This window comes from Pygocentrus nattereri, chromosome 2, assembly GCF_015220715.1.
Source record: "Pygocentrus nattereri isolate fPygNat1 chromosome 2, fPygNat1.pri, whole genome shotgun sequence".
NCBI lineage: Eukaryota > Metazoa > Chordata > Actinopteri > Characiformes > Serrasalmidae > Pygocentrus > Pygocentrus nattereri.
The window spans coordinates 8,934,910-8,958,613 of record NC_051212.1 but is presented as its reverse complement, the minus strand read 5'-3'; the positions used below and the strand labels follow the sequence as shown (position 1 = coordinate 8,958,613).

The window sequence follows — 23,704 nt, the reverse complement described above, 5'->3', positions numbered from 1 at the left end:
GGGCAAAGAAGCAAATTCAATGTGTGATTGAAAATGATGATTCAGTTTTTTCATGTTGTTCTTCAGTGTTCTTCCAAGCCAGAAGTTTGAATTTACCCACTTGATTCAAACGTCTGCCTTTTGTTAGAAATGTCAGGCTGGAGGACGCTTAAGGGTAATTTATATTTCCCAGATTTTTTTTTCTGGATTGGACAAATAATTTATGAGTAGTGTTTTGATGTATACACTTTATTATCCTTAATAAAGTACAAAAGTCATTTTATTAGTGAATGTAGATGATGGGCTTCCGAATAAATATTACATCAGGGCACTGATACTTAAAAATGATGGTTCTTGAAGGTTTCTTTAGTAAAGAAAATTCTTCTATATAGCTCTGTATAAACTATTAAAGGGTTCTTTGCATCATAAAAGCGTTCTTCAGGTTGGTGGAGAATGTAGGTGGTTCTATATAGCACCAAAAAGGGTTCTACTGTTACAATGTCAGGCTTGTTAAAATAGGACCCTTTTCATAAAGGTTCTATAAACCATCTACAGTACATTCCTCAATCCGAAGAAAGCTTTCGTCAGGCAAAGGGTTCTATTGAGTGTTTATGGTTCAATATAGAACCATTTTATTTACTAAATGGTTATTTCCATGGTAAAAAAAAAAAAGTATATGGTTCTACACAGAACGTTTTTGAAAATTATTCTATATAGCACCAAAAATGGTTATTCTGTTGTTTCAAGTTTGATCTCGTAATTGCAGAACACTTTTTGGTGCTATATAGAACCATATACAACACATTGTCCATCGGTCTGAAGAACCACCATACATGAAGTGGTTCTGTATGGAATAGAAAATGGGACCATTCCTTTACTAAAGAAGCCTTGAAGAACCATCTCTTTTAAGGGTTTAGTGGAGGATGCTCTGATCGGCTGAACGCTTCTCCCATTTATAACTGTGTTGTGGTATCTGTGGGTGGACGGTGTTGGCTGGCTGCATCGATGATTGACAGGTGCATCGTCCAATCCAGTAATGGATACTAGTGCCCGCCCCCACAAACATGGCGAGGCTCAGTCTGTAGGCTGTGCTGGGATAGTAAAGTTCCTGGGAAATGTGGGTACCAGCTGACCTGCATGTCGTAGTGTCTGAGCAGCAGGGCTGAGAAAAGCGCCCGTGTATGAATCAGCCGCTCAGTAAGAGCCTGCCTGCCTGCAGCAGCTCCATCATGGTCCGTGAGTGTTTTGTCAAAGCGTGCTTTAATAAACAAAAGACGTGGTCGGCTACGATGTTCCACCGCCTTCCACTGAGGGACGAGGAGCGGCTGAAGCTGTGGCTCATCGCCCTCGGGGTGGACACCAGCACCCCGGTGGAGAAGCTCAAAGGCAAAGTGGTCTGCGAGGAGCATTTCCAGCCCTGTGATTACTACGAGAAGATGGAGCTGGCGACCCGGACTATGAGGCGTTTTCTGAGGGACTCGGCGGTACCTTCAGTCGGGGTTGTCCAGCCTCCTGGGGTAAGTTAAGTGAAGCGCCGGTCCTAGGGACCCCCAGCCCTACACCGTTTCAGGGATCACCCCACCTAGTTCAGCTCATGAAGAGCTTGATGATTACCTGATGAGCTGGATCAGCTGTGCTGGGCCAGTACGTCCCCAGGACTGGGGGTTGGCTTTTGGTCAGTGGTCACCCACCCTGCTCCTGGAGGTCTACCTACCTGCCGTCTTTAGCTCCAGCACTTATAAATCCCCCTGATCAATCTAATGTATTCCCTCCAGAAGTCCTTCGCTGCGTCCAGGGGCTTCACTAGTGATTTAGTGATAAGGGGGCTTACTCTACTAGGGGGATGAGGGTGGCCCCTGGAGATACCCATGTAGTAATGGGTAGAGAGTGCATCATTAAAATATGACTGCTTGGTGAAGCTGGCACAAGTTCTCTGTCTCTTTAGGTAGAATTAGGCACGGATTTAACAACTTAAATGCTATAACACGCATTTAAGACGGAGATCAAGCAACAGTACTGAGGTCAAGCCATCCCATCAATTAATTAAGATGCAAGTCAGTAATAGCTTTATCACTAAAACACAGACTATAGGTCAGTACCTGATCAGACCTGCTCCCTCAGCCCTGCTCGGTCAGCCTCCTCCTCTCCCTCTCCTCTCCTCTGTTATTAAGTTTTTTATTAATCTCACCAGAACTCATCTTAATGTAAGATCAATCCGTTTGAACTGGCAAAAATCTTCTCACCTGACTGTCCTTCAACGGAGAAATGCCCGTCTGCAGGCTGAGGAGTGGAGGGGTGGGTGTACCTGCGTTATGAGCAGTGCTAACCCCCACGACCACTTCACTGGCCCCGACTTACTGTAAACAAGGGTCTGCGGACACTGGCGTTACACGGATGCGCTGATATTCAGTTACTGAAGAGAAATAGGAAAATAAAGATTATGAAGAGCTGTCACTGGTATTTCTTAGACATTTCTTTTCGCTCGTTCACACTTCAAAAACTCACACTTGCGCTAAAATAGCCAGCTAGCTAAGCTAACTAGCTAACCTGTCCCGTTTCACTTACCTCACGTAAACCTGTGGGCTAACTGGGGAACTGGTATAAAACTGGTTATCCAGCTATTTTGACCATAAATGGGCACAACTTCATACTGTAGGCGGCTAATTTCACTCTGTAGCCAGGTGTATTTTATATATTTTATATTCAGAAAAATGGGCTAATGTTTATTTGAGCTTTTAGCAACCGCCACAACTTCAGCCGTTGCTAAACAACGTTAGATCGCAGAGCCAGACTCCCGCCCCCCCCCCCCCCCTTCCCAGGGACTGATATGATTGGCTTACAGGTTACGAGGTCTGATCTGATTGGCCGAGCCGGGGATTTTCTTTCGCGTAACAGTAAACAGCAGAAGATGGTGGTCTGGTAGCAAAGTTTTTGTGTACTATTATCACAGCTTACTGTCGATTTAGACAAGAGACGAGCACTGAACAATGAAGAATGTTTTAGTCACAGCTGTTTTATCAGAACACTTCAATATGTTTCTGAAGCATTTGCTCATATTCTGTGTACCTTCCTTCTGGATCAGAAAGTCAGTGGAGAACTGCCACTTCAAAACTTTCAATGGGGAGTTGAGACATTCTCTTTTTTCACAAACGTATGTATTTTGTGCTTGAACTTCTATCGCTGGTGTAACACTTTCTAAAACCACAGTATGTGATCTTTAAAAAAAATAATGCCATAAACAAAACTGAGTACTAATTTAACATTTTTAAGGAAGGTGTCAGGCGTTTTTGAGATGATCCCCTGTTTTGGCCAAAGTGTCACTGGTGTTACAGCCACTGCTATCACTGGTACATGTTGGAACAAAACCTCATATCTCCATACGATGTGAAAATGACCAGCTGCCCAAAACTGGCAGGTTTACGGTGAGTGGACCAATAGAAACACTTAAAATCTCCTATAACATTATCATTTTGGAGATTCAAGGTTTTGTTTCGACAGCATCACTAAGCTTTTGTTGAATATGTCAGGCATCAGAGTGGAGAAACTGGAGTAACGAAGCTGTGAAGTAGGCCTGGGCAATAGGGCGATGTAATCGCACATCATCGATGATGGTGATGTGTAGAAGGTGATAATCAGAGTTTTGGGAAAAGAACAGAGAGAGAACTAGAGAAAACTAATGTACTGTTAAACAGCTTGTAAGTACTGTAGCATTTTACGCTTTAGAGGAAGACACAGCGGTTTTCACACCAGCTTTTGAGGCTGTATTTGCTTCTTTCTTCGCTGTAAGACTCACTAACTCTAACTTTCCTCTAACGATAAAACTGACACTCTTCCTGAACTAAGCATTAAGAGAAAAAGGCTTCACAATAAGGTTCCTTGTAGAAATAAACCCCAGAAAACAACTGCAGCAGAACAGATAGTACAGAACAAACATGTAATAAACACTGTACTGATTATCTTTACATATCGCCCAGGCCTACTGTGAAGGTAGCACACATGTAACCTCTCTTGCATAGAGGCTCGATACAGTATCTCTTGTAACTTATCAGTCTCCTCTGACATTATGACTTATCTCACCTCACAGGTCCAGGACTGTAGCCCCAAGGATGAGCCAAGTCCAGCCCTTAGACTCGCCGATCAACAGCATTCAACATCAACAACATCATCCTGTACCGTCTTGGCTCCGAGGACGAGGAGTGAAGGGAGACGTCAGAAGGTGGTTCATATTTTGATGTTTTGGACACGGCGCTCAGTTCAGTACATTTGAAGATAGTAAGTCCAGTTTTAGGGAACAGATTCGTTGGTGAATGAACTCCAGATTTTGCTGAAAGTCAGATGACACCACACGCAAAGACCACTGCACTTTTTAATCATTCGAACAATGTACAGTACCTAATGTAATTCTTGATTTTAAAGGTGTTTTCCGAAAAAGAAAATACACCTACTCCACTTTCAACATGTTCCGAGGTGGAAGAGAAATCGTGGCGTAAAGGTAGGGAGAAATAAAACTGGTTATCTGTGTCTTACTAGCAGCAGAGCAGGCAGGCATCCATATACTGATCAGGCCTAACATCATGACCACCTCCTTGTTTCTACGCTCATTGTCTCCACTTACTGTATAGCTGCACTTTGTAGATCTACAGTTACAGACTGTAGTCCATCTGTTTCTCTGATACTTTGTTACCCCCTTTTACCCTGTTCTTCAGTGGGCAGGACCCCCATGGACCCTCACAGAGCAGGCACAGTTTGGGTGGTGGATCATTCTCAGCACTGCAGTAACACTGACGTACTGGTGGTGGTGTGTTGGTGTGTGTTGTGCTGGTATGAGTGGATCAGACACAGCAATGCTGCTGGAGTTTTTAAACACTGTGTCCACTCACTGTCCACTCTATTAGACACTCCTACCTTGTAGGTCCACCTTGTAGATGTAAAGTCAGAGACGACAGCTCATCTGCTGCTGCACAGTTTGTGTTGGTCATCTTCTAGATCTTCATCAGTGGTCAGAGGACACTGCTGGCTGGACATTTTTGGTTGGTGGACTTTTCTCAGTCCAGCAGTGACACAGAGGTGTTTATATACTCCAGTAGCTCTGCTGTGTCTGATCCACTCAGACCAGCGCAACACACACTAACACACCACCACCACGTCAGTGTTACTGCAGTGCTGAGAATGATCCACCATCCAAATACTACCTGCTCTGTGAGGGTCCATGGGGGTTCTGACCATTGAAGGAGGTCCTAGTGTTATGCCTGATGGGTGTAGGCTGTTGTAGTGGAATAATTTTCTATCAAGCCCTTGCTATATTGGGGCAAAGCACCCTGAACCTTGTCCAAAACAATCTCTGAACTTTAACCACTGGTATTTCATTTGATTAGAACAGTGATGGAGGTGCCTGGATAGTGTACAGTACATGTGCTCCACCTGTAAAGGAGAAATGCTGTAGGCAAGTGATTCTCCATCTTGCCTCGGGACCCACTTTTGTCTTTCACCACTAAGTCGGACCCAAAAACAGTTTAACTTCTGGCTCTTCTTGTTTATTTCTGAACACTAACAGTGCAGTAATGGGCTCTATGCACAAAGCAGATTGCCTGCTTGGGTCCTTCTGTCCTCCAAGGAACATTTGGTTTTAAGATTGTGCTAAGAGAAGCAAGCAACCTGAATGTTTAGTATTAGGCTAATTTAATTTTGATGGCAGACCAAAATTTAAGGCCTGTGTTCTTAGGCTAACAAGGTCAAATGTCTAAAAGTTGTAGGTGGGGAAGTCCAGATGCCGATCAGAATAATACAGCGCCGTGAAAGGTTTTTATTAAAAAAAGTAAGAAGTTAAACTTTTTCATGAAGAGGCAAGTCAAAGTTTTTTTTGGGCTACGGCCCACAAATTCTGCTGTTTCTGCCAACAAATTAAAGACTTTTTATGAGTCTTTATGGTGGTGAAAAGGTGGTGAAAGTAAACAACAGCTCTGGCCAGTCGTGCCAGAAAACATAATGTTGTGTACATACGTGGAGCATTCAGACTGCTGCTGAATCTGTGTTGGTGTTAGCACAGTTGGCATTATGCAGACTTTTATACTAGTATTGTGCTGAAACGTTCAACCACAAGTTCAGTTTTGCCATGTATTTATGTGCTTGGATTGAACACGGTTCAACGTTCCTCCACAGCTGTCAAGAGCCTTCAAACGTGTCATGGAACGAACATTTTCAAGTGAGTTTTCCGTACTTTGCCATGAGACTGCAGTACTGCTTGCATTGAACATCAGCATACTGAATTTACATTTTACCATTTGTCATACTCATTCACATGCATTCCACATACATAAATGGCAAATAAAGTCTGGTTATGAACAATGATCTTGTCTATTTCTCCTCATTTTTCAGGTGTAATGAGGTGCTGGTGAGCACGCAGTGTTTGCTGGAGCTCTTCCAGTACTGTTGGCTCTGTCAGATCGAGAGCTGCATTACCATTGAGGGCCATGAGAGGCAGTTTTCAATTACCCAGGACTGCCAGAGCTGTGGCCACCACAGACAGTGGAGGAGTCACCCCACTCCTCCTGATGAGCCTGTGGAGGCCTTAAATACGCAGCACAAACACCCTGAGGGTGCAGCATCATGCCCAGAGGTGGACCGCACACTACAGCCTGGGGATGGGGATAGCAAGGAGGTATGTGTTTAAGCACTGATCTTACTGAGGCTAAGGAGAAATCTTCAGTATTATCAAATGTGCATGAGTTAACTATAAGCAGATGTATTTTTTCTTTGTTATCTGGTATCATTTATATGTTAAAGATCCAGCATATTCTTGTTTTCTTTTGTTCTCTGTCTCTACATTCCTGACATTTCTGGCTAACCCTCTCTGCTTAAGCTAAACACCCTGTAAGGTGAAGCTAAAGCTGGTCATAAAAGTTTTCCAGGCCCCCCGATTGGATATGAGTGTACCCAGCCAGCCAGCCAGAAGGGTGCACTGTGCAGCACAGTGAAAAATGTTCTTTGTTTCTCTCTTTTCTTTCTTTTCTTTATTCATACAGCACTTGCATTTTTCTGGTGGGAAAATCTTCTATCTTCTTTAAAATAAATTCTTCCCATTTGAATTCGTTCAGTTGTCATCAGAGTGACCAGATACTTAAATTTATCCGTGTGTATTTATAGCTGGGAGTTTTGTATTAAAGTTCAGCCTGACTAGCCTTGTCTGGACAGCATTCACATCCACTCACAACATATAACTAATTAAATTGCTATGTTGGTAACTCTTAAATGTTAGGTATTAAACAGATGAATGTGTGGTACAAAGTACTACATATTTATTTAAGGTAATGTGATGGTAAGTTCCAGGGCAGTCTTACTGAACTACACTGTAATGTAACAGCTTCTGGCTATTAAGTGGATAAGTATGTGGTACAAATTCCTTAGTGTGTGCAGTTATTTTGAGTAGCAGGTACCAGGTACTTATATGGTGTAGAAAGATTGTACACAAATGAAATCCAAAGAGTCTTATATAGTATGTACCTATTTATTATTTACTTTCCCATTTAAAAATGTGACCGTAATTTAAAACGTAGGGTATTTTTGTACTTTTTACTCCAAATAGTTATGGGGTACTTTACCACATCTTTTATCATCTTATCAGTCTTAGAACTTATCGTTTTCCCCCAAATAATTACCCAGCACTTTGGTGACTGTACCTGTCACATACTCAGTCAGTATGTAGAACCTGTGTGACATTTCAGTGTAAGTCTTAGAACTCGCCATGTTACTCAAATGAATTCTCATACTTTGGAGTTTGTACCTCACATTTACCTGGTCAATACCTAGAACTTCGAGGACTATAAGTGTAGAATGCTTATTGACAGCCTTTACAAACATTAACATGTGAACACTTCTTTACTTGTTCCTATGACCCCAGTTTCCTTATCAAAGGCTTTCTATATCTCGCAGGTTGTGGTTGAGATTGTGTCTTCGGATAACGAGGGCACTGAACAGAACAGTGAGCAGATGTTAATCGAAAAAGACGGGTCGTATTTATCGAGCACTGAAGATGAATCAAGCGAGCAGGAAGAAGTGGAGAAAAAGAGAAAGAGGAAGTCTAAGAAGCAGGACAGTTCGGATGAGTGGGAACCACATTTGGACGAGGTGGCTGCAGACTCTGATGTATCTGTGGGTGAAGACGGCAGTTTAATAGAGGATGGTCAAAGTAAGGTTGTGATGTGGTGCACAGTCTGCAGGACTGACGCTACGCTCTCTTGTTCCCTCCATCGGCACAAAAAAGTGTTCGCCTGTGCCCAGTGCGGCGCTGGTGACGGCGTTGAGACCCATAATTTTGAAAAACTACTTGTTCACTTTGATGACTTTCCCAGCTTTCAGAAACATGCTGAAAAGGAACATGGAGCCAAGCCCTTCCGTAAGCTCTGCCAGGAATGCGGCAAACTTATTTTAGCAGAGCCCAAATCCAGCGGTTGTAAAGATCATGTGTGTGAACACAAGACCAAACCTATCGTCTGTCCAGAGTGTGGGAAAAGATTCCTTACCGAGGTTGGCCTAAAAAGACATTTCAGTAAGCTCCATAAGGACGCCGACCACCCGTGCAAATACTGTTTGAAGCTCTTCACGAACAGGCCATCAAAGCTGGAGCATGAGCAGACCCATCCGAAGGAAAAACAGCCCTACAGCTGTCCAGACTGTCCAGAGAGGTTTGACAACATTTACAAACGCAACACCCACCTTAAGTTCCATAGAGGTCCGTATAAGTATGCCTGCGACACTTGTGGGAAGCGCTTCAGGGACATTATCAAGCTGAAGAGGCATAAGCTCATTCACTCTGGAGAAAAGCCCTTCAGATGCCAGGTGTGCGATCGTTCCTTCAACCAAATTGGAAATCTCAGCTCTCACATGCGTCTCCACACTGGGGAGAAGCCCTTCATGTGTGAGCAGTGTGGAGAGTGTTTCAATCACAACGTCAGCCTGAAGAACCACCTGATGCGGTATCATTATTCAGGAGATAGACAGTGCCAAAGTGATGCAGAGAATAGGACACTGAATAGAGGTGGATGTTAAACTTTGGATAAAGGACGAAATCTTTATCAGGATGCACTCAGCAGAACAAGGGACAATTCAACTACTGTGTTTTTGTTCCATTTTATCTTTAAGTTGTCAGTAATTTTAATCTTGGCTCTGGACTGAATGAGAAATGAGGGAGCCATACTCTTTAAAGAGACTGAATGTGCCATACCACCAAACAAAACTCTCAAGAGACTGAATGATATAGATAAATCTGGATTTCTTTGCCCCCCAGAATTATTGGCACATTTGGTAAAAGTAAGGAAAACTTTTTTACCTCACTATTAAAGGTTTACTTCACTGAAAGGTTAGATTTCTTGCTTATTTTCAGTGCAGTGCCAAACTGGTAAACAGACCTCAATTTAACCTCATTTACCATAAGTGACAAAAGTCACAGGTAAGGCTGCAAGATAAGGCAACAACACAGCATTGCTATACTTGTACTCTTGCTTTTCTGGGGTTTATGTTAGAACAGACAGAATGGTCAGTGCCACATTAAAAGAAAAAAAAAAAAAGTACTATCAAAAACTATAAATACAAGGATTTTATCCGTTTCACACATTGAGCTGCACTACGTCCAATTAATCCGGACTAAGTATGGTCTTTTAGTAATGAAACATACAGTTTCTAAGTCTAAGTACTATTGACATCCATTATATTGCTGTTGTCGGAATAAAACCTCGTATCTCGAAAAAGATAACTTTACAGGAGAAGGAAAAAACCTACTTTACTTTCACTGGCTGTGTTTACATGCAAAGATTTTGCCAATCTGAATGAATACATTTCAATTACAGATTCAGACTGAGATTTTTATTTGCTCACTCTACTCAACAATCCGATGGAAAATCTTTGTTTACATGCTCATTACAAATAATCTGAGTAAATGACACGCTTGCGTGGAGAACCACTTAGAGTAAATGTTTCCATGACAGCTGGCATCTCGTAAGTCCAGTCAGAGTGAGATGAGCAGCAGTGAGCAGTGCTTGTGTTTTTAATTGCTTTAAAATGACGTCAGACTCAGGAAAACATTCTTCACATGTCCTTATTAAAGAAGGCCAAGAGGAGGACATCGTGTTCTGAGACACGGGCTGGACGTCCATCCCATCGCCGTCTATTAAAGCTCAAAGCATAAACTTCGTCTCCTCTACAGACCGGTTTCTGCTCCACCATGTTAAACATTATAAAATTTTGCCAGAACCGGTTTATGAGTTCTGTGCTTTTGCTATGACGCGATGCACATGCGTAAAATGTATTATTTACAGGATTAGATATACTCGGATAGAAACTGTATTCCGAATGGCCTCAGTCGGACTAGACTATTCCGATTGAAGTGTTTACATGGACGTATTATATCCCGATTGAGCTATTAGTCGGGTTATTAACGTATTTTTAGGCTGCATGTAAAGGTGGCTAATGTAAGTCAATGGAACCAGACTTTATTCCAAGTAATTTTGTTCTGTTTCTTTTGGTCCATTCATCATGAAATTTATATGGTGATGCAAGGTTTTCTTCCTACAGCAGCGATATGCTCAAGGTGTATTGTGGTGTAGTTGCCTATCCCTACTCACTTTTATGGCTTATTCCATGCCCATTCACAAGATGACAGAATAGAATGCTTTGACATTTCTTTGTCACACGTCTTGGAACTGTAACTTATTTTAATATCTTTAAGCTCTTTGAGCAACTTCAGGCTGTGACAGCAATTAATTCCCCACTCCAGGTTGGTTTAATCATGCATATAAAGAATGATTGAAGCTGGAAAAGCATAAATTGGCTCAAATTACAACTTACCCCTTTATCTTAAAAAAAAAAAAGTGTAACCTCTTTCATGCCGCACTTCTTTTGCACTTATGGAACAGTTCTCAAATTTGTGAACATTGAAAAATGCTGGTGTGTTCTGTAGATTGTTTAAAATCTATATATTTTTTTGTTTTGTTTTGTTTTATAGATTGATTGTATCCAGGCTTTATTGTATGGATTTCAAGATGCAGATAAAATTTACATGCAGAGCACCAAATTGAAAAGATTTCTCCAAACCTTTTTAAGAACAAATGGTTATGTATGCTTATGCAGCCACCAGTATGTCAAATAAATGAATCCAGGTGGTAGAAATGAAGGAATTATGGCCACACACTGTTTTTTCTGATTACTTTAAAGCTTTTAGACAGTTTGCGAGAACCATGTTTTTGTACACACATGCATAAATTAATCATCTGAGTGCATTATTCTTAATCGTTTTAATTGAAATTGTTAAAACACTTCATTAACATGGACATCTGTTTACTGCTGTGAGTGAAAGCAGTTAGATTATGTACAAGCTGGTTTTGTCTTTAAGGCAGCACCACTTTCTATACATGATTCATCGTTAAATATCGCTGCAGTTATCTAGGCTTCCTTAGTGAGACCATTTTGAGCTGTTCAAAGGAGGCTGGATAAATGTATTTCTAGTACATTTAAACTTTAGTTAACATCTGATTTATCATTAACAATGAGCATAAGTGTACACTGAATGGCAATTTGGTATGTACATAATTCTGAGTATTTCCATGTCTGAATTCCAGAGCTGATTGCATTGTTTAGCAATTCATATTTGCTTTGAAGTATTTCATGGAACGATTAAAGGCCAAGCTTTTGACTGTGGAGGCAAGGGTGTACAGTACATTGTATACAGCTTTACATTACATTTACGGCATTTGGCAGACGCTCTTACCCAGAGCGACTTACAATCTCATCAGTTTACACAGCTAGGCGAAGGTGGTGTTAGGAGTCTTGCCCAAGGACTCTTATTGGTGTAGTGTAGGGTGGTTACCCAGGTGGGGATTGAACCCTAGTCTACAGCGTAGAAGGCAGAGGTGTTAACCACTACACTAACCAACCACCCACATTATACATTACATTATACAGATAACTTTGAGTTCAGGTTCAATTTCATCTTGACTTCCACTTCTGTGGTCTCTCTGGGCCAGCTGTGATCTCATAATGAGGACAACCATGAGACATTTTGGGCTTAATGTTGGTGGGTGCGTAGATTTGTTAGGTGGGAACAAACTGAATGTGAAATTTCTAAACCAGTCTAACTCCATGTGAAGGTGGAGCCCAAAGTAGGGGGCAATGGCGCGCTCATCAATATTGTCCAACGGACAACAAACCTGTTAGCCCATAGATGTAACACAAGTTAGCTTGTCTGAAAAATCCCTCCAGGCAGATGTGAGTTGTGTGTGGAGAATACAGTGCATGTTAAAAATGTTATTTTTGGATGTGCTTGTTTATGGAAAAGTTTAAAAATTGCCCCCAGTGTTCTCGTTGGTAGATCATGGCTGGCCCTGCAAGACTATCTGCTGAATTGCAGTCCAGTTGATTGTGATTGGAGTTGATGTGATTTATGCCAACTGTGATCAGCAACTTCAGTCATTCTTTTGTTTTTTCCAATTATTCATATATTTGTAAAGAAGAAACTGTCATTTTATTGTGTTTTTCAGTAAACTGTCTTAACAGAAATGAGAAATTTGTTTTTTACTCCAAACTTTGAACTTAGTTTTGAAAAGTGGTATTTTTCTTTAATCTGAAATTTCTATCTATCTATATTTTTTATATATGTATATATACACTGCTCAAAAAAATAAAGGGAACACTCAAATAACACATCCTAGATCTGAATGAATGAAATATTCTCATTGAATACTTTGTTCTGTACAAAGTTGAATGTGCTGACAACAAAAGCTCACAAAAATCAATGGAAATCTAATTTACTAACCAATGGAGTCACACACAAAAGTAAAGTGGAAAAACACACTACAGGCTGATCCAACTTTGATATAATGTCCTTAAAACAAGTCAAATAAAACGCGTTCCTTCGCAAATGTTTTGCATTACTGTGCGGTTTGTAAAAGCTGAAGGACCAGAGGATGAACAACACAAACTGTGCAGCAGCAGATGAGCTGTCGTCTCTGACTTTACATCTACAAGGTGGACTGACGAGGTAGGAGTGTCTAATAGAGTGGACACAGTGTTTAAAAACTCCAGCAGCACTGCTGCGTCTGATCCACTCGTACCAGCACAACACACACCAATACACCACCATCACCAGTGTTACTGCAGTGCTGAGAATGATCCACCACCCAAATAGTACCTGCTCTGTGAGGGTCCATGAGGGTCCTGACCACTGAAGAACAGGGTAACAGAGTATCAGAGAAACAGATGGACTACAGTCTGTAACTGTGGAGCTACAACGTGCACCTATAAGGTCAGTGGAGCTGATGCAGTGGACAATGAGCGCAGAAACAAGGAGGTGGTCAGGATGTTATGACTGGTGTACATGGACACTCAAAAGAACTATCTGCTTGGAGAATGTGTTGCATGTGGGTCTATATAGAACCTGTTTGGAAATGGTTTGGGGTTCTTCTATTGCCACAGCTTGGCAGAACCCTTTTTGGTGCTTTAAAGAACCACATACGACACATACTCTGTCAGTCTGAAGAGCCATTTCACCATGCAGAGAGCTCATACAGAACTCATGGTTCTAAACAGGACGGTCCCCTGTACTAAAGAACCCTAGAAGGACCCATGAAAACGAACCAGGTGAACTGGACGTTCGATTCATTGAATCGAGCAGCTGGAAAGAATCGGTTCGCTAAAATGAATCGAAGTGCCCCCCACCCCCTTCGCTGACACAGCTCGGGTGGCGAGTCCTCGAGGCAGATGCCTCCAGTTTGGGACACAGCCCGCGTCTGTGTGTGGAACATTTGGGACACATTTCCGGTTCAGAGAAGCGATTCGCTGATGATTCAGAGCTGGCCAGTGAATCGGTGGAGCTGTGCCGAGTTAACTGTATACACAGCAGTTGGGCTCAGACGCTGCCCTCAGACTAACCTCTGAAGATGGTCAATCACTGCTGCGTGTCTGGATGCCGAAGCGAAGCCAAGCGCACCACCAAGCGCTTCCACAGGTTCCCCAAAGACCTGAACATCTGCAGGCTGTGGCTCTCAGTCATAAAGCACCGGCTGGCCTCGGAGAACATAAACAGAGACAGTGTGAAGAACCTGCGGGTGTGCAGCGACCACTTCTTACCGGAGGATTACAGAGAAAGATCCCTGAATAACTCGCTCAACGCTTCAGCCGTGCCTTCGGTTTTCTCCTGGAGTCTACCTCGAGGAAGTGACACGGAGGTGAGCTGGTGTTTTTGCTGTGAGGCAGTGTAGACCTTGTTATTGTCATGAACTCAGCTTCTCATTCGAATTTCCCCGTTCCACCTTAAATAGTGCAGCAGTTATTAGAAAGCCCGAGGCGCCAGGCTGTAACTGCTGCACCGTTTAAGGTGGAACGGGGAGATTCGAATAGGAAGCCAACTTTAGCCTCGCAGTACTGTGCCCTGTGAGGTCCTTAGAACGCGCTGCAGTGTCCAAAACCAAGAAACCAGGTCTGTCTGAAATCACTGCCCTGCATGTCCCAGCAGGGTTTGAGGCAGCAGTTGAGGTGAGCTGTCTTGCACAGTGCTACTTGGTGGGCCACTGGCTTCCATTACTTGTTAGCCTCACAGCTCCAGTGCAAAACTAGAGGCAAATTTCAAGACATAAACACGTCTTGGCTGATTCACTGCTTTCTGGGTTAGGGAGGGAAGGAAGGTGTTCAGACCTACAGACATTCCTGGATTATAGGAGTGTGTCTTGGCCCAGGTCCTGGAGGCCCACTGCTCGGCATTATCCTGGTTTAACTCACCCGTTTTGATGAGAACCTGTTTTAATAATCTGAGAACTGCAGAAGATCTGATTTTGTGTGTAATCCGATTAACACATTTACATGCATGTGAGTAATCAGATAGTGGGGGACGACTCTGGGTCTACAGGAGTCAGACAGTAGATTTCTGCTTTGAAACCAGCCAATGAACTCACAGAAGGTAGATGGAGCAGTCGTGGGCTGGAGGTTATGGAGCTGGCCCTGTGACTGGAAGGTCGCCGGTTCGATCCCCAAAGCCGACAGTCCATGACTGAGGTGTCCTTGAGCAAGACGCCTAACTCCCAGCTGCTCCCCGGGCACCCACCGCTCCAGGCAAGTGTGCTCACTGCCCACTAGTGTGTATGTGGTGTTTCACTTCACGGATGGGTTAAATGCGGATTAAAAAAAGTGTCACTTAACTTAGAAGAAGACGTGACGTCAATGAATTTAAAACTTCATGCAGTCATTTTTTTTTAAGATTGCGCCGCTTTACCTGAAAATATGAACATTTCTCATCTAGAAGATGAAGAATATTTAAATCCTTCATTTCGTCAAGCATGTATTTGGTTTCAGTGCTGCACTTTGTGTTTTGCTGCCGTCTTGGCACAACGCTGCTTGGTAATTTTCCGGTCTGTTTTCGCGCATGCTCATGATCTGAAAGAAATCAGAGTAAGAGTTCACATGCACTGAGAAATCTGATTACTGAGCTAAAATCCAGCCTCTTTACCAGATTTCTTAATCAGATTTCTAGATCGGAGTATGGCGTTTACATGACCGTTTGAATAATCAGATAACTGCAGAAATCCGATTATGGTGGGATTACTGAGTTCATGTATACGCACTCAGCAGTGAGTTGTTAATGAGCTAATCGGTTGGATCAGGGGTGTTGGGAGCAGGAAAAACACTAAAAAGTGCAGGACCAGGATTGAAAACACTGGTTTAGATAACCCCACTAGAAAAAGCAACATCAGCTAGCATGGCTGATCACCAGAAAACAAGCACATATTGTGTTTTTGATACGTTGGTCAGCCAGCATGAACAGCTAAAGCAACACCAGAACAACATAGACCAGAAAAGTCTGTTCTGTTTTTTTTAGCAGAAGAAAAAAACAAAACAAACAAATAAATTCGTACATGCCATGTAAAAGATAGTTGCAGCACACCTAATAGACACTGATGGCATGAATTTAGTACAGTAAGGGAACATGGCAGGATGTCGTTATTAGTTTAACTTGGTGCTCTTTCAAACGCCTGAATTAACTGTACTGTGTTGATCGCAGTACTGCTCTGTCCATTATATGACACAGGGGTGTCCACACTTACTTTTAAAGAGGACCCAGATTGGACAGTAATAGGAAAGTTGCTGCTGCAAGACCTGAGTCGCTTCCATCTGCTTTGACCCTTGATATCTGTTTTAATGCGCATGCTTTATTTCATAATGTGTGCAATAAACAATTCCTTACAGTTTCTCATCATATGAGGCACGTTTGCTGTTGCTCTTAGAGACAATGTATATATGATTGTCATGTCTCTTTCATTTCCATCTGTTGTCGATCCTCACTGTAGTCATGACTAAATTCATTCAGTTCATTTTACATTTACATTTATGGCATTTGGCTGACGCTGTTATCCAGAGCGACTTACAACTTGATCATTTTACACAGGTAGGCCAAGGCAGTGTTAGGAGTCTTGCCCAAGGATCCTTATTGGTATAGTGTAGGGTGCTTGCCCTGGTCAGGGATTGAACCCCAGTCTACAGTGTAGAAGGCAAAGGTGTTAACCACTACACTAACCAACCACTTGTTCATCTGTTTGTAGGTCTGTTCACAGAAAAAGTTATACCTTAACTAATGTTAACATGGTCTGCGGTATCATACTGTAAGTTTACTGTACTACTGCCACCATATAGTGGAAGGAAGTATTGCAATGCTTTGGCTGATGGACCAATGATGCATTCTAGGAGAGAAGCTACAGGCCACTTTGGGCCACTTTGTTAACACTTTTTCTTTTGTAGCTCCCTTTATTTTGTTTAAGGTTCCCAGAAAAGATACTTCACAATATCTTACAAATTATTTGTTTTACAGGTGTTTTCTGATAAAGAAGGTACGGCCTCAACGGGTTCAGAAGTGGAAGAGAAATCGTGGCGTAAAGGTAGGCAGAAATAAATGTGGTTGTCGGTGTTTTACCAACAGAGCAGTGGATAAGCGAGCATTGGTTGTTGTATCAGAAGGTTTTTTATCAGGGCTTCAGCATCATTCTACAAAAAAACTTGTTGAACTTTGCCTAAAACAAACATTGGACCATTTTTTAATTGTTTTGAACAGTTCAGAAGAGGAAGCGTGGATGGAGTACATGTGCTCCACCTGCGAAGATTTAATCTAGGGTATCATATAAACTCCGCTATGTCTTTGAAGGAATTAAAGACCTTTTGTGTCCATCCAGTTCCCAGGTTGCAACCTTAACATTACTTTTCATTGAAACATAGGGGCCAAACCTAAACCCTGAAAAACTTGGTTTGACCATTATTCCTCCTCCACCAAACTTTAGGTGGCACTCTCCTGGCATCCACCAAACCCAGATTCATCCATCAGACTGCCAGATAGTGAAGTGCTTCACATCGCCTAGCTGACGCTTGGCCTTGCACATAGTGGTCTTAGGCTTGTGTGCAGCTGCTCAGCCATGGAAACCCATTTCATGAAGCTCGGACACACAGTTCTTGTGCTAATGTTGTTTCAAAGGCTAGTCTGGAACATTGACAATAAAAGCACTTACAGTTGACCATGGCAGATCTAACAGGGAATAAATTATGACAGGTGCCACGTTTAAAGTCACAAGCTCTTTTGTATGACTCAACTGATAAAGCTTCTTTATGGAGATTGCATGGCTATGTACTTGATGTTATCCACCTGTAATGGGTGTGGCTGAAAACCAAACTCAATAATTAGGAGAAATACTTTTGGACACATTGTGTGTGCATCTAGAACTGGGCAATTTCTTCTCAAAATATATAATATTTTAATAATATGTGGAAATCATTTAGATGACTGGGTAACAGTAATAGCTGGTACTGCTGCTAACATTATGTAGCATGATGACCCCGTTAGCATCATGCAAATTACAGTAGTGATTGGTCATTCTAGCACATCGAATAAACACAACACAACCACTACAATATGATCTTCACTGATTTCAACTGTGTGTTTGTGTTTGAATGAAACCATTTATTTGTCATCCACAGCTGCCAAGAGCCTTCAAACAAATCAAGGAACTAGCGTTTACAAGTAGGTTACTGTTCCTTTTGTCCCTTTTGACCAAAAATATACACCGATCGGGGCGTAACATGATGACCACCTCCTTGTTTCTACACTCATTGTCCTTCTTATCAGCTCCACTTACTGTATAGCTGCACTTTGTAGTTCCACAGTTACAGACTGTAGTCCATCTGTTTCTCTGATACTTTGTTACCGGAGTTTTTAAACACCTCAGTGTTGCTGCTGGACTGAGAATCGTCCACCAACCAAAAATATCCAGCCAACAGCGTCCTGTGGGCAGCGTCCAGTGACCACTGATGAAGGACTAGAGGACGACCAACACAAACTGTGCAGCAGCAGATGAGCTGTCGTCTCTGACTCTACATCTACAAGGTGGACCGACGAGGTAGGAGAGTCTAATAGAGTGGACAGTGAGTGGACACAGTGTTTAAAAACTGCAGCAGCAATGCTGTGTCTGATCCACTCATACCAGCACAACACACACTAACACACCGCCACCACCACGTCAATGTCACTGCCGTGCTGAGAATGATCCACCACCCACATAGTACCTGCTCTTTGAGGGTCCATGTGGGTCCTGACCACTGAAGAACAGGGTAAAAGGGGGTAACAAAGTATCAGAGAAACAGATGGACTACAGTCTGTAACTGTAGAACTACAAAGTGCAGCTATACAGTAAGTGGAGCTGATAAGATGGACAATGAGTGTAGAAACAAGGAGGTGGTCAGAATGTTAGGCCTGATTAGTGTATGTTATCGTTGGTCACATATGTTTACTACCATTTCCAAATATATTTTTAGTATATTAAGTCTAGTTGTGAGCAGTGCTATCTTTTATTTCTCCCCATTTTAAGGAGTAATGAGGTGCTGGTGAGCACACAGTGTTTGCTGGAGCTCTTCCAGTACTGCTCACTCTGTCAGATCGAGAGCTGCATTACCATTGAGGGAAATGAGAGGCAGTTTTCAATTACCCAGGACTGCCAGAGCTGTGGCTTTCACAGACAGTGGAGGAGTCACCCCACTCCTGCTGACGAACCTGTGGAGGCCTTAAATACACAGCACAAACACCCTGAGGAGGCCATCCACGAAGAACAAGAGGTTGAGGATGCAGCTTCATACCCAGAGACAGAAAGTACACCAGAGCCTGGGGAGGAGGATTCAGAGGAGGTGTGTATTTATGCACTCACCTGTCCTGCAACCTGCGTTATGAGCAGATTCAACACCTTTAAAAACTTTTAACATTTACAAATGCACATGTAGGGATACGTGTATGTGGTTTGCTTACGTCTGACCATTGATTACAAAGTAGAGACAAAGAATGCAAATCTGAAATAAGATTTTACATTATTATTTGTTCCATATAGTACTATACAAATGTCAGACCCCAGCCTTCATTTAATTTCCAATCAAAATGCTTCATTAAAACACTTCAACAAAACATCAAGTAAAAATATCACAAATCACACACACATTTTCTTAGCCGCTTCTCCCTCAGGGTCGTGGGGGGTGCTGGAGCCAATCCCAGCGGTCATCGGGTGGAAGGCAGGATACACCCTGGACAGTTCGCCAGTCCATCACAGGGCAGGACAGACATACACAACCACTCACACACTGAAAAATACCACATTTTTCAGTATTTACTTCTTTCTCTTGTACATGATTGCTGTTTTTACTGGAAATTGAACAAATTAAGGGTTTTTTTTTACAGAGTACTGCATTTCTCATCGTGGAACGCATGGGCCCAGAACTATTGAAAGAACTTTGCAAACTTTGCACCACTATGAGTACCACTGTGAGCAGTGCCCAAGGCCTTTGCAAGTAATGAGCAAGCTACCTGTTACTTGTAGGTTGCTGACTATGAAACATGCACAAATCAAAATGAAGGTAATCAGTGGAAAATGCACTTTATTACTTTCAAAAATATGACCAGATATTTAAATTTTCTTTAATGTTTTGTAGCTGGATGTACAAAATGAAATGGTCTGCCAAGTTTGGCATGGAAGAACTTGACTGGCCATCACAGAATTCCGACTTCATCCTCACTGAATACAGTCATGGTTGGTAGATCTCCAGGATCAGGATTGTGCAACCCCTGTACTTGAGGCTGAATTGAAGCGAATCCCTGAAGCTGTGTTCGTCAGTTTTGGCTGACTAGCTGTCTTTTGATTGCATTCATATCACGGCCCCACCGAGTTTATAATTACAGCATGTTCCAGCTTAGAGCCTGAAGGTTTTTAGAAGAATGCCCCTTGGATAAGCCAAATACCACATATAATTGTGTACTGCATGGCCAAAAGTATTTGGACACCCTTTCTGATTAATGGGTTTGGCTATTTTAGTCACACACACTGCTAACAGATATATCAAATCAAGTATATCTTCAAGTATATCTAGACAAACAATAGCAGTAGAGTGAGTCATACTGAAATGCTCCAGGACCTTTCACTGTTAAGGGATACCATCTGTCCAGTGTATTGGTTTGTCAAATTTTTGCTGCAGAGCTTTCCTAATCAGCTGTAACTGCTGTGCAAATACTTTGGGGGAACAACAGCTAAGATGCTAAATGTCTTAACTGCTAAAAATGAAGGTAAAAAACATGTATTTCTAGCTGAAGCAATAACTACAGAGTTCCAAACTGCCTCTTGAAGCAGTTTCAGGATGAACTGTTCATTGGGAAGTTGAATTGGGTTTCCATGCCTAAACTGCTGCACACAAGCCAAAGATCACTATGTACAATGCCAAGCATTGGCTGGAGTGGTGTAAAGTATACTGCCATTGGACGTTCAAACAATGTAAAAATAATAATGGTCTGGGAATACTTTTTATTGTTTCGTGAATGGAAATGTTAAGGCTACAACCTACAATGATATTCTTCACACCTGTGTGCTTCCAACTTTGTTGCAACAGTTTGAAACAGGAATATATTCTGATCTCACCATGGCAGTGCCTTCGTGCACAAAGTGAGGTACAAAATGAAATGGTCTGCTAAGTTTGGTGTGGAAGAACTTGACTGGCCATCACAGAACTCTGACTTCATCCTCACAGAATACCATCATGATTGCAAGCCAGATCTTATCACCCAACATCAGCGCCCAGCCTCATCAATGCTCTTGAGCAGGGGTGCCCAATCCTGGTCCTGGAGAGTTCTACACCTGGCAGTAATATTCAGATGCTGAAAGCTTTAATTACCTGGATCAGAAGTGCTGGTTTGGGTTGGAGCTAAACTCTGCAGGGTGGTAGATTTCAAGGATCAGGTTTGGGTTCCCTTGCACTTGAGGCTGAATTGAAGTAAATCCCAGAAGCCTTTTTCCAGAATGTAGTGAAAAGCGCAGAGGAGTGGATGCTGCTAAAGCAGAACAGGGGGAACAAACTCCATATTAATGAATTTTGGAATGAGATGTTCACCAAGCACATATGTGATGTTTGGGTGTCTATATACTTTTGGCAATGTAATGTAGCAATAAGATGAATACTTTTTTCCCATTAGATGAAGTGATCTAATGAAAGGCTTTCTATATTCTGCAGGTTGTGATTCAGATTGTGTCATCAGATAATGAAGGCACAGAACAGAACTGTGAGCAAGTGTTGCTCGAAAAGAACGAGTCATATTTATCAAGGGCTGAAGAGAAAACAAGTGAACGTGAAGCACCAGAGAAGAAGAAAAATGGAAAGAGAAAGTCTCAGAGACAGGACCATTTGGACGAAGTGGCTGCAGACTCTGATATATCCAAAGATGAAGGTGTCTTCATTGTAGAGGAGGTGGAGAAAACAAAGATGGAAGAGAGGGAGTCAAAGAGGCAGGAGTGTTTGGATAAAGTGGATGCAGACTCTGATGGCTCCATGGATGAAGGTCTCTTTATTGTGGAAAAGATGGAGAAAAAGAATACTGGAAAGAAGGATTCTAGGAAGCAGGACAGTTTGGATGAAATGGCTGCGGACTCTGATGTGTCTAAGGATGAAGGCTTCTTCATTGTGCATGAGGTGGAGAAAAGGAGCACAAGAAAGAGGAAGTGCAAGAGGCAGTACAACTTCAATGAAATGGATGTAGACTCTGATGAATTCTTGGATGAATATCTCTTCGGTGTGGAAGAGGAAGAGAAAAAGGAATCGGGAAAAAGGAAGTCTAAGAAGCAGGACAGTTCGGATGAGTGGGAACCACGTTTGGATGAGGTGGCAGCAGATTCTGATGTATCCATGGATGAAGATCTCTTTAACACATTAACAGAGGATGGTCAGGGTAAAGTTGTAGTCTGGTGCACAGTCTGTAAGACTGACGCTACGCTCTCTTGTTCCCTCCGTCACCACAAAAAAGTGTTCGCCTGTGCCCAATGTGGTGCTGGTGACGATGCTGAGACACACAGTTTTGAAAAACTAGCTTTTCGCTTTAACAACTTTGCCAGCTTTCAGAAACATGCCGAGAAGGAGCATGGAGTCAAACCACTTCACAAAGTCTGTCAGGAATGTGGCAAGCTCGTTTTATCAGAACCCAAATCCAGCGGTAGGAAAGATCACAAATGTGAAAAGGCCAAATCTATCGTCTGTCCAGAGTGCGGAAAAAGATTCCTTACCGAGGTTGGCCTAAAGAGACATTTCAGTAAGCTCCATAAGGACGCAGACCACCCGTGCAAATACTGTTTGAAGCTCTTCACGAACAGGCCATCAAAGCTGGAGCATGAGCAGACCCATCCAAAGGAAAAACAGCCATACAGCTGTCCAGACTGTCCAGAGAGGTTCGACAACATTCACAAACGCAACAGCCACCTGAAGCTCCATAGAGGTCCGTATAAGTATGCCTGTGACACTTGTGGGAAGCGCTTTAGGGACATCATTATGCTGAAGAGGCATAAGCTCATTCACTCTGGAGAAAAGCCCTTCAGGTGCCAGGTGTGCGATCGTTCCTTCAACCAAATTGGAAATCTCAGCTCTCACATGCGCCTCCACACTGGGGAGAAGCCCTTCATGTGTGAGCAGTGTGGAGAGTGTTTCAATCACAACGTCAGCCTGAAGAACCACCTGATGCGGTATCATTATTCAGGTTTGTCTCAGATGGAGACACAGTAGGGCTAAGTTGATCCAGAGAGCAGTGTGCTGTATGGAGGTGGATGTTGAACTTTGGAGAGTGGTTGCTTTTATGAAGGCACGCAGTAAAAAGGGGGACAGTGTAACCACCACATGGTTTTGTTACTTTCAGGTAAATTCTCAATTCACTTATGGCTCTTACCTAGAACAACTAGGTAGCCAAACACCCTAAATAGACTGAAAGAGCCATACCATGAAGCCAGTCTCCTGAAAAGATGGAAATCTGAATTAAATCTGAATTACTGTCCAGAATTGTTGGCATGTTTCAACCAGTAGGCTGAATTTCTTGCACTTGTTCAATTTAACATCTAGCTGCTATACAAGACCTTTTTTCCCCTCATTTCTTAATTTCCAAATGTGCCAACAATTCTGAAAATCACTGTATGGGTTATCCATGTCAATTCATCAGATGACACTTTTGACACTTGATTTTATTACAGTTCTGTGAATAGTAACTTGTCTTGAAACTCTATAACCAACTTCAGGCAATGTAACTAAAAAGGCAGCCCTATGCATGTTGGCTACATCGTACATTTAGTTAACAGTTTATGCAACCCCATTTCCAAAAAGGTTGAGACACTGGGCAGAATGTAAATAAAGATGTGTGTGTGCCTTT

At 42.4% G+C, this 23,704-nt stretch overlaps 2 protein-coding genes across 2 annotated transcripts; both read left to right on the top strand.

The window, feature by feature from the left end:
- Positions 1-934: 934 nt before the first annotated feature.
- Positions 935-9,333, top strand: LOC108411278 (zinc finger protein with KRAB and SCAN domains 8-like). Its single transcript, XM_037532800.1, has 6 exons — positions 935-1,496; positions 4,064-4,195; positions 4,396-4,471; positions 6,139-6,181; positions 6,355-6,637; positions 7,909-9,333. Exons 1-6 carry the CDS (start codon positions 1,161-1,163, stop codon positions 9,022-9,024), a joined length of 1,986 nt encoding a protein of 661 aa, XP_037388697.1. The 5' UTR covers positions 935-1,160; the 3' UTR covers positions 9,025-9,333.
- A 4,390-nt stretch (positions 9,334-13,723) lies between these two features.
- LOC108411285 (zinc finger protein 37-like) lies at positions 13,724-23,704 on the top strand. The gene is made up of 5 exons (XM_017682777.2): positions 13,724-14,192; positions 16,823-16,889; positions 17,977-18,019; positions 18,864-19,176; positions 21,535-23,704. The coding sequence occupies exons 1-5, from the start codon at positions 13,905-13,907 to the stop codon at positions 23,068-23,070; spliced, it is 2,247 nt and encodes a 748-aa protein (XP_017538266.2). The 5' UTR covers positions 13,724-13,904; the 3' UTR covers positions 23,071-23,704.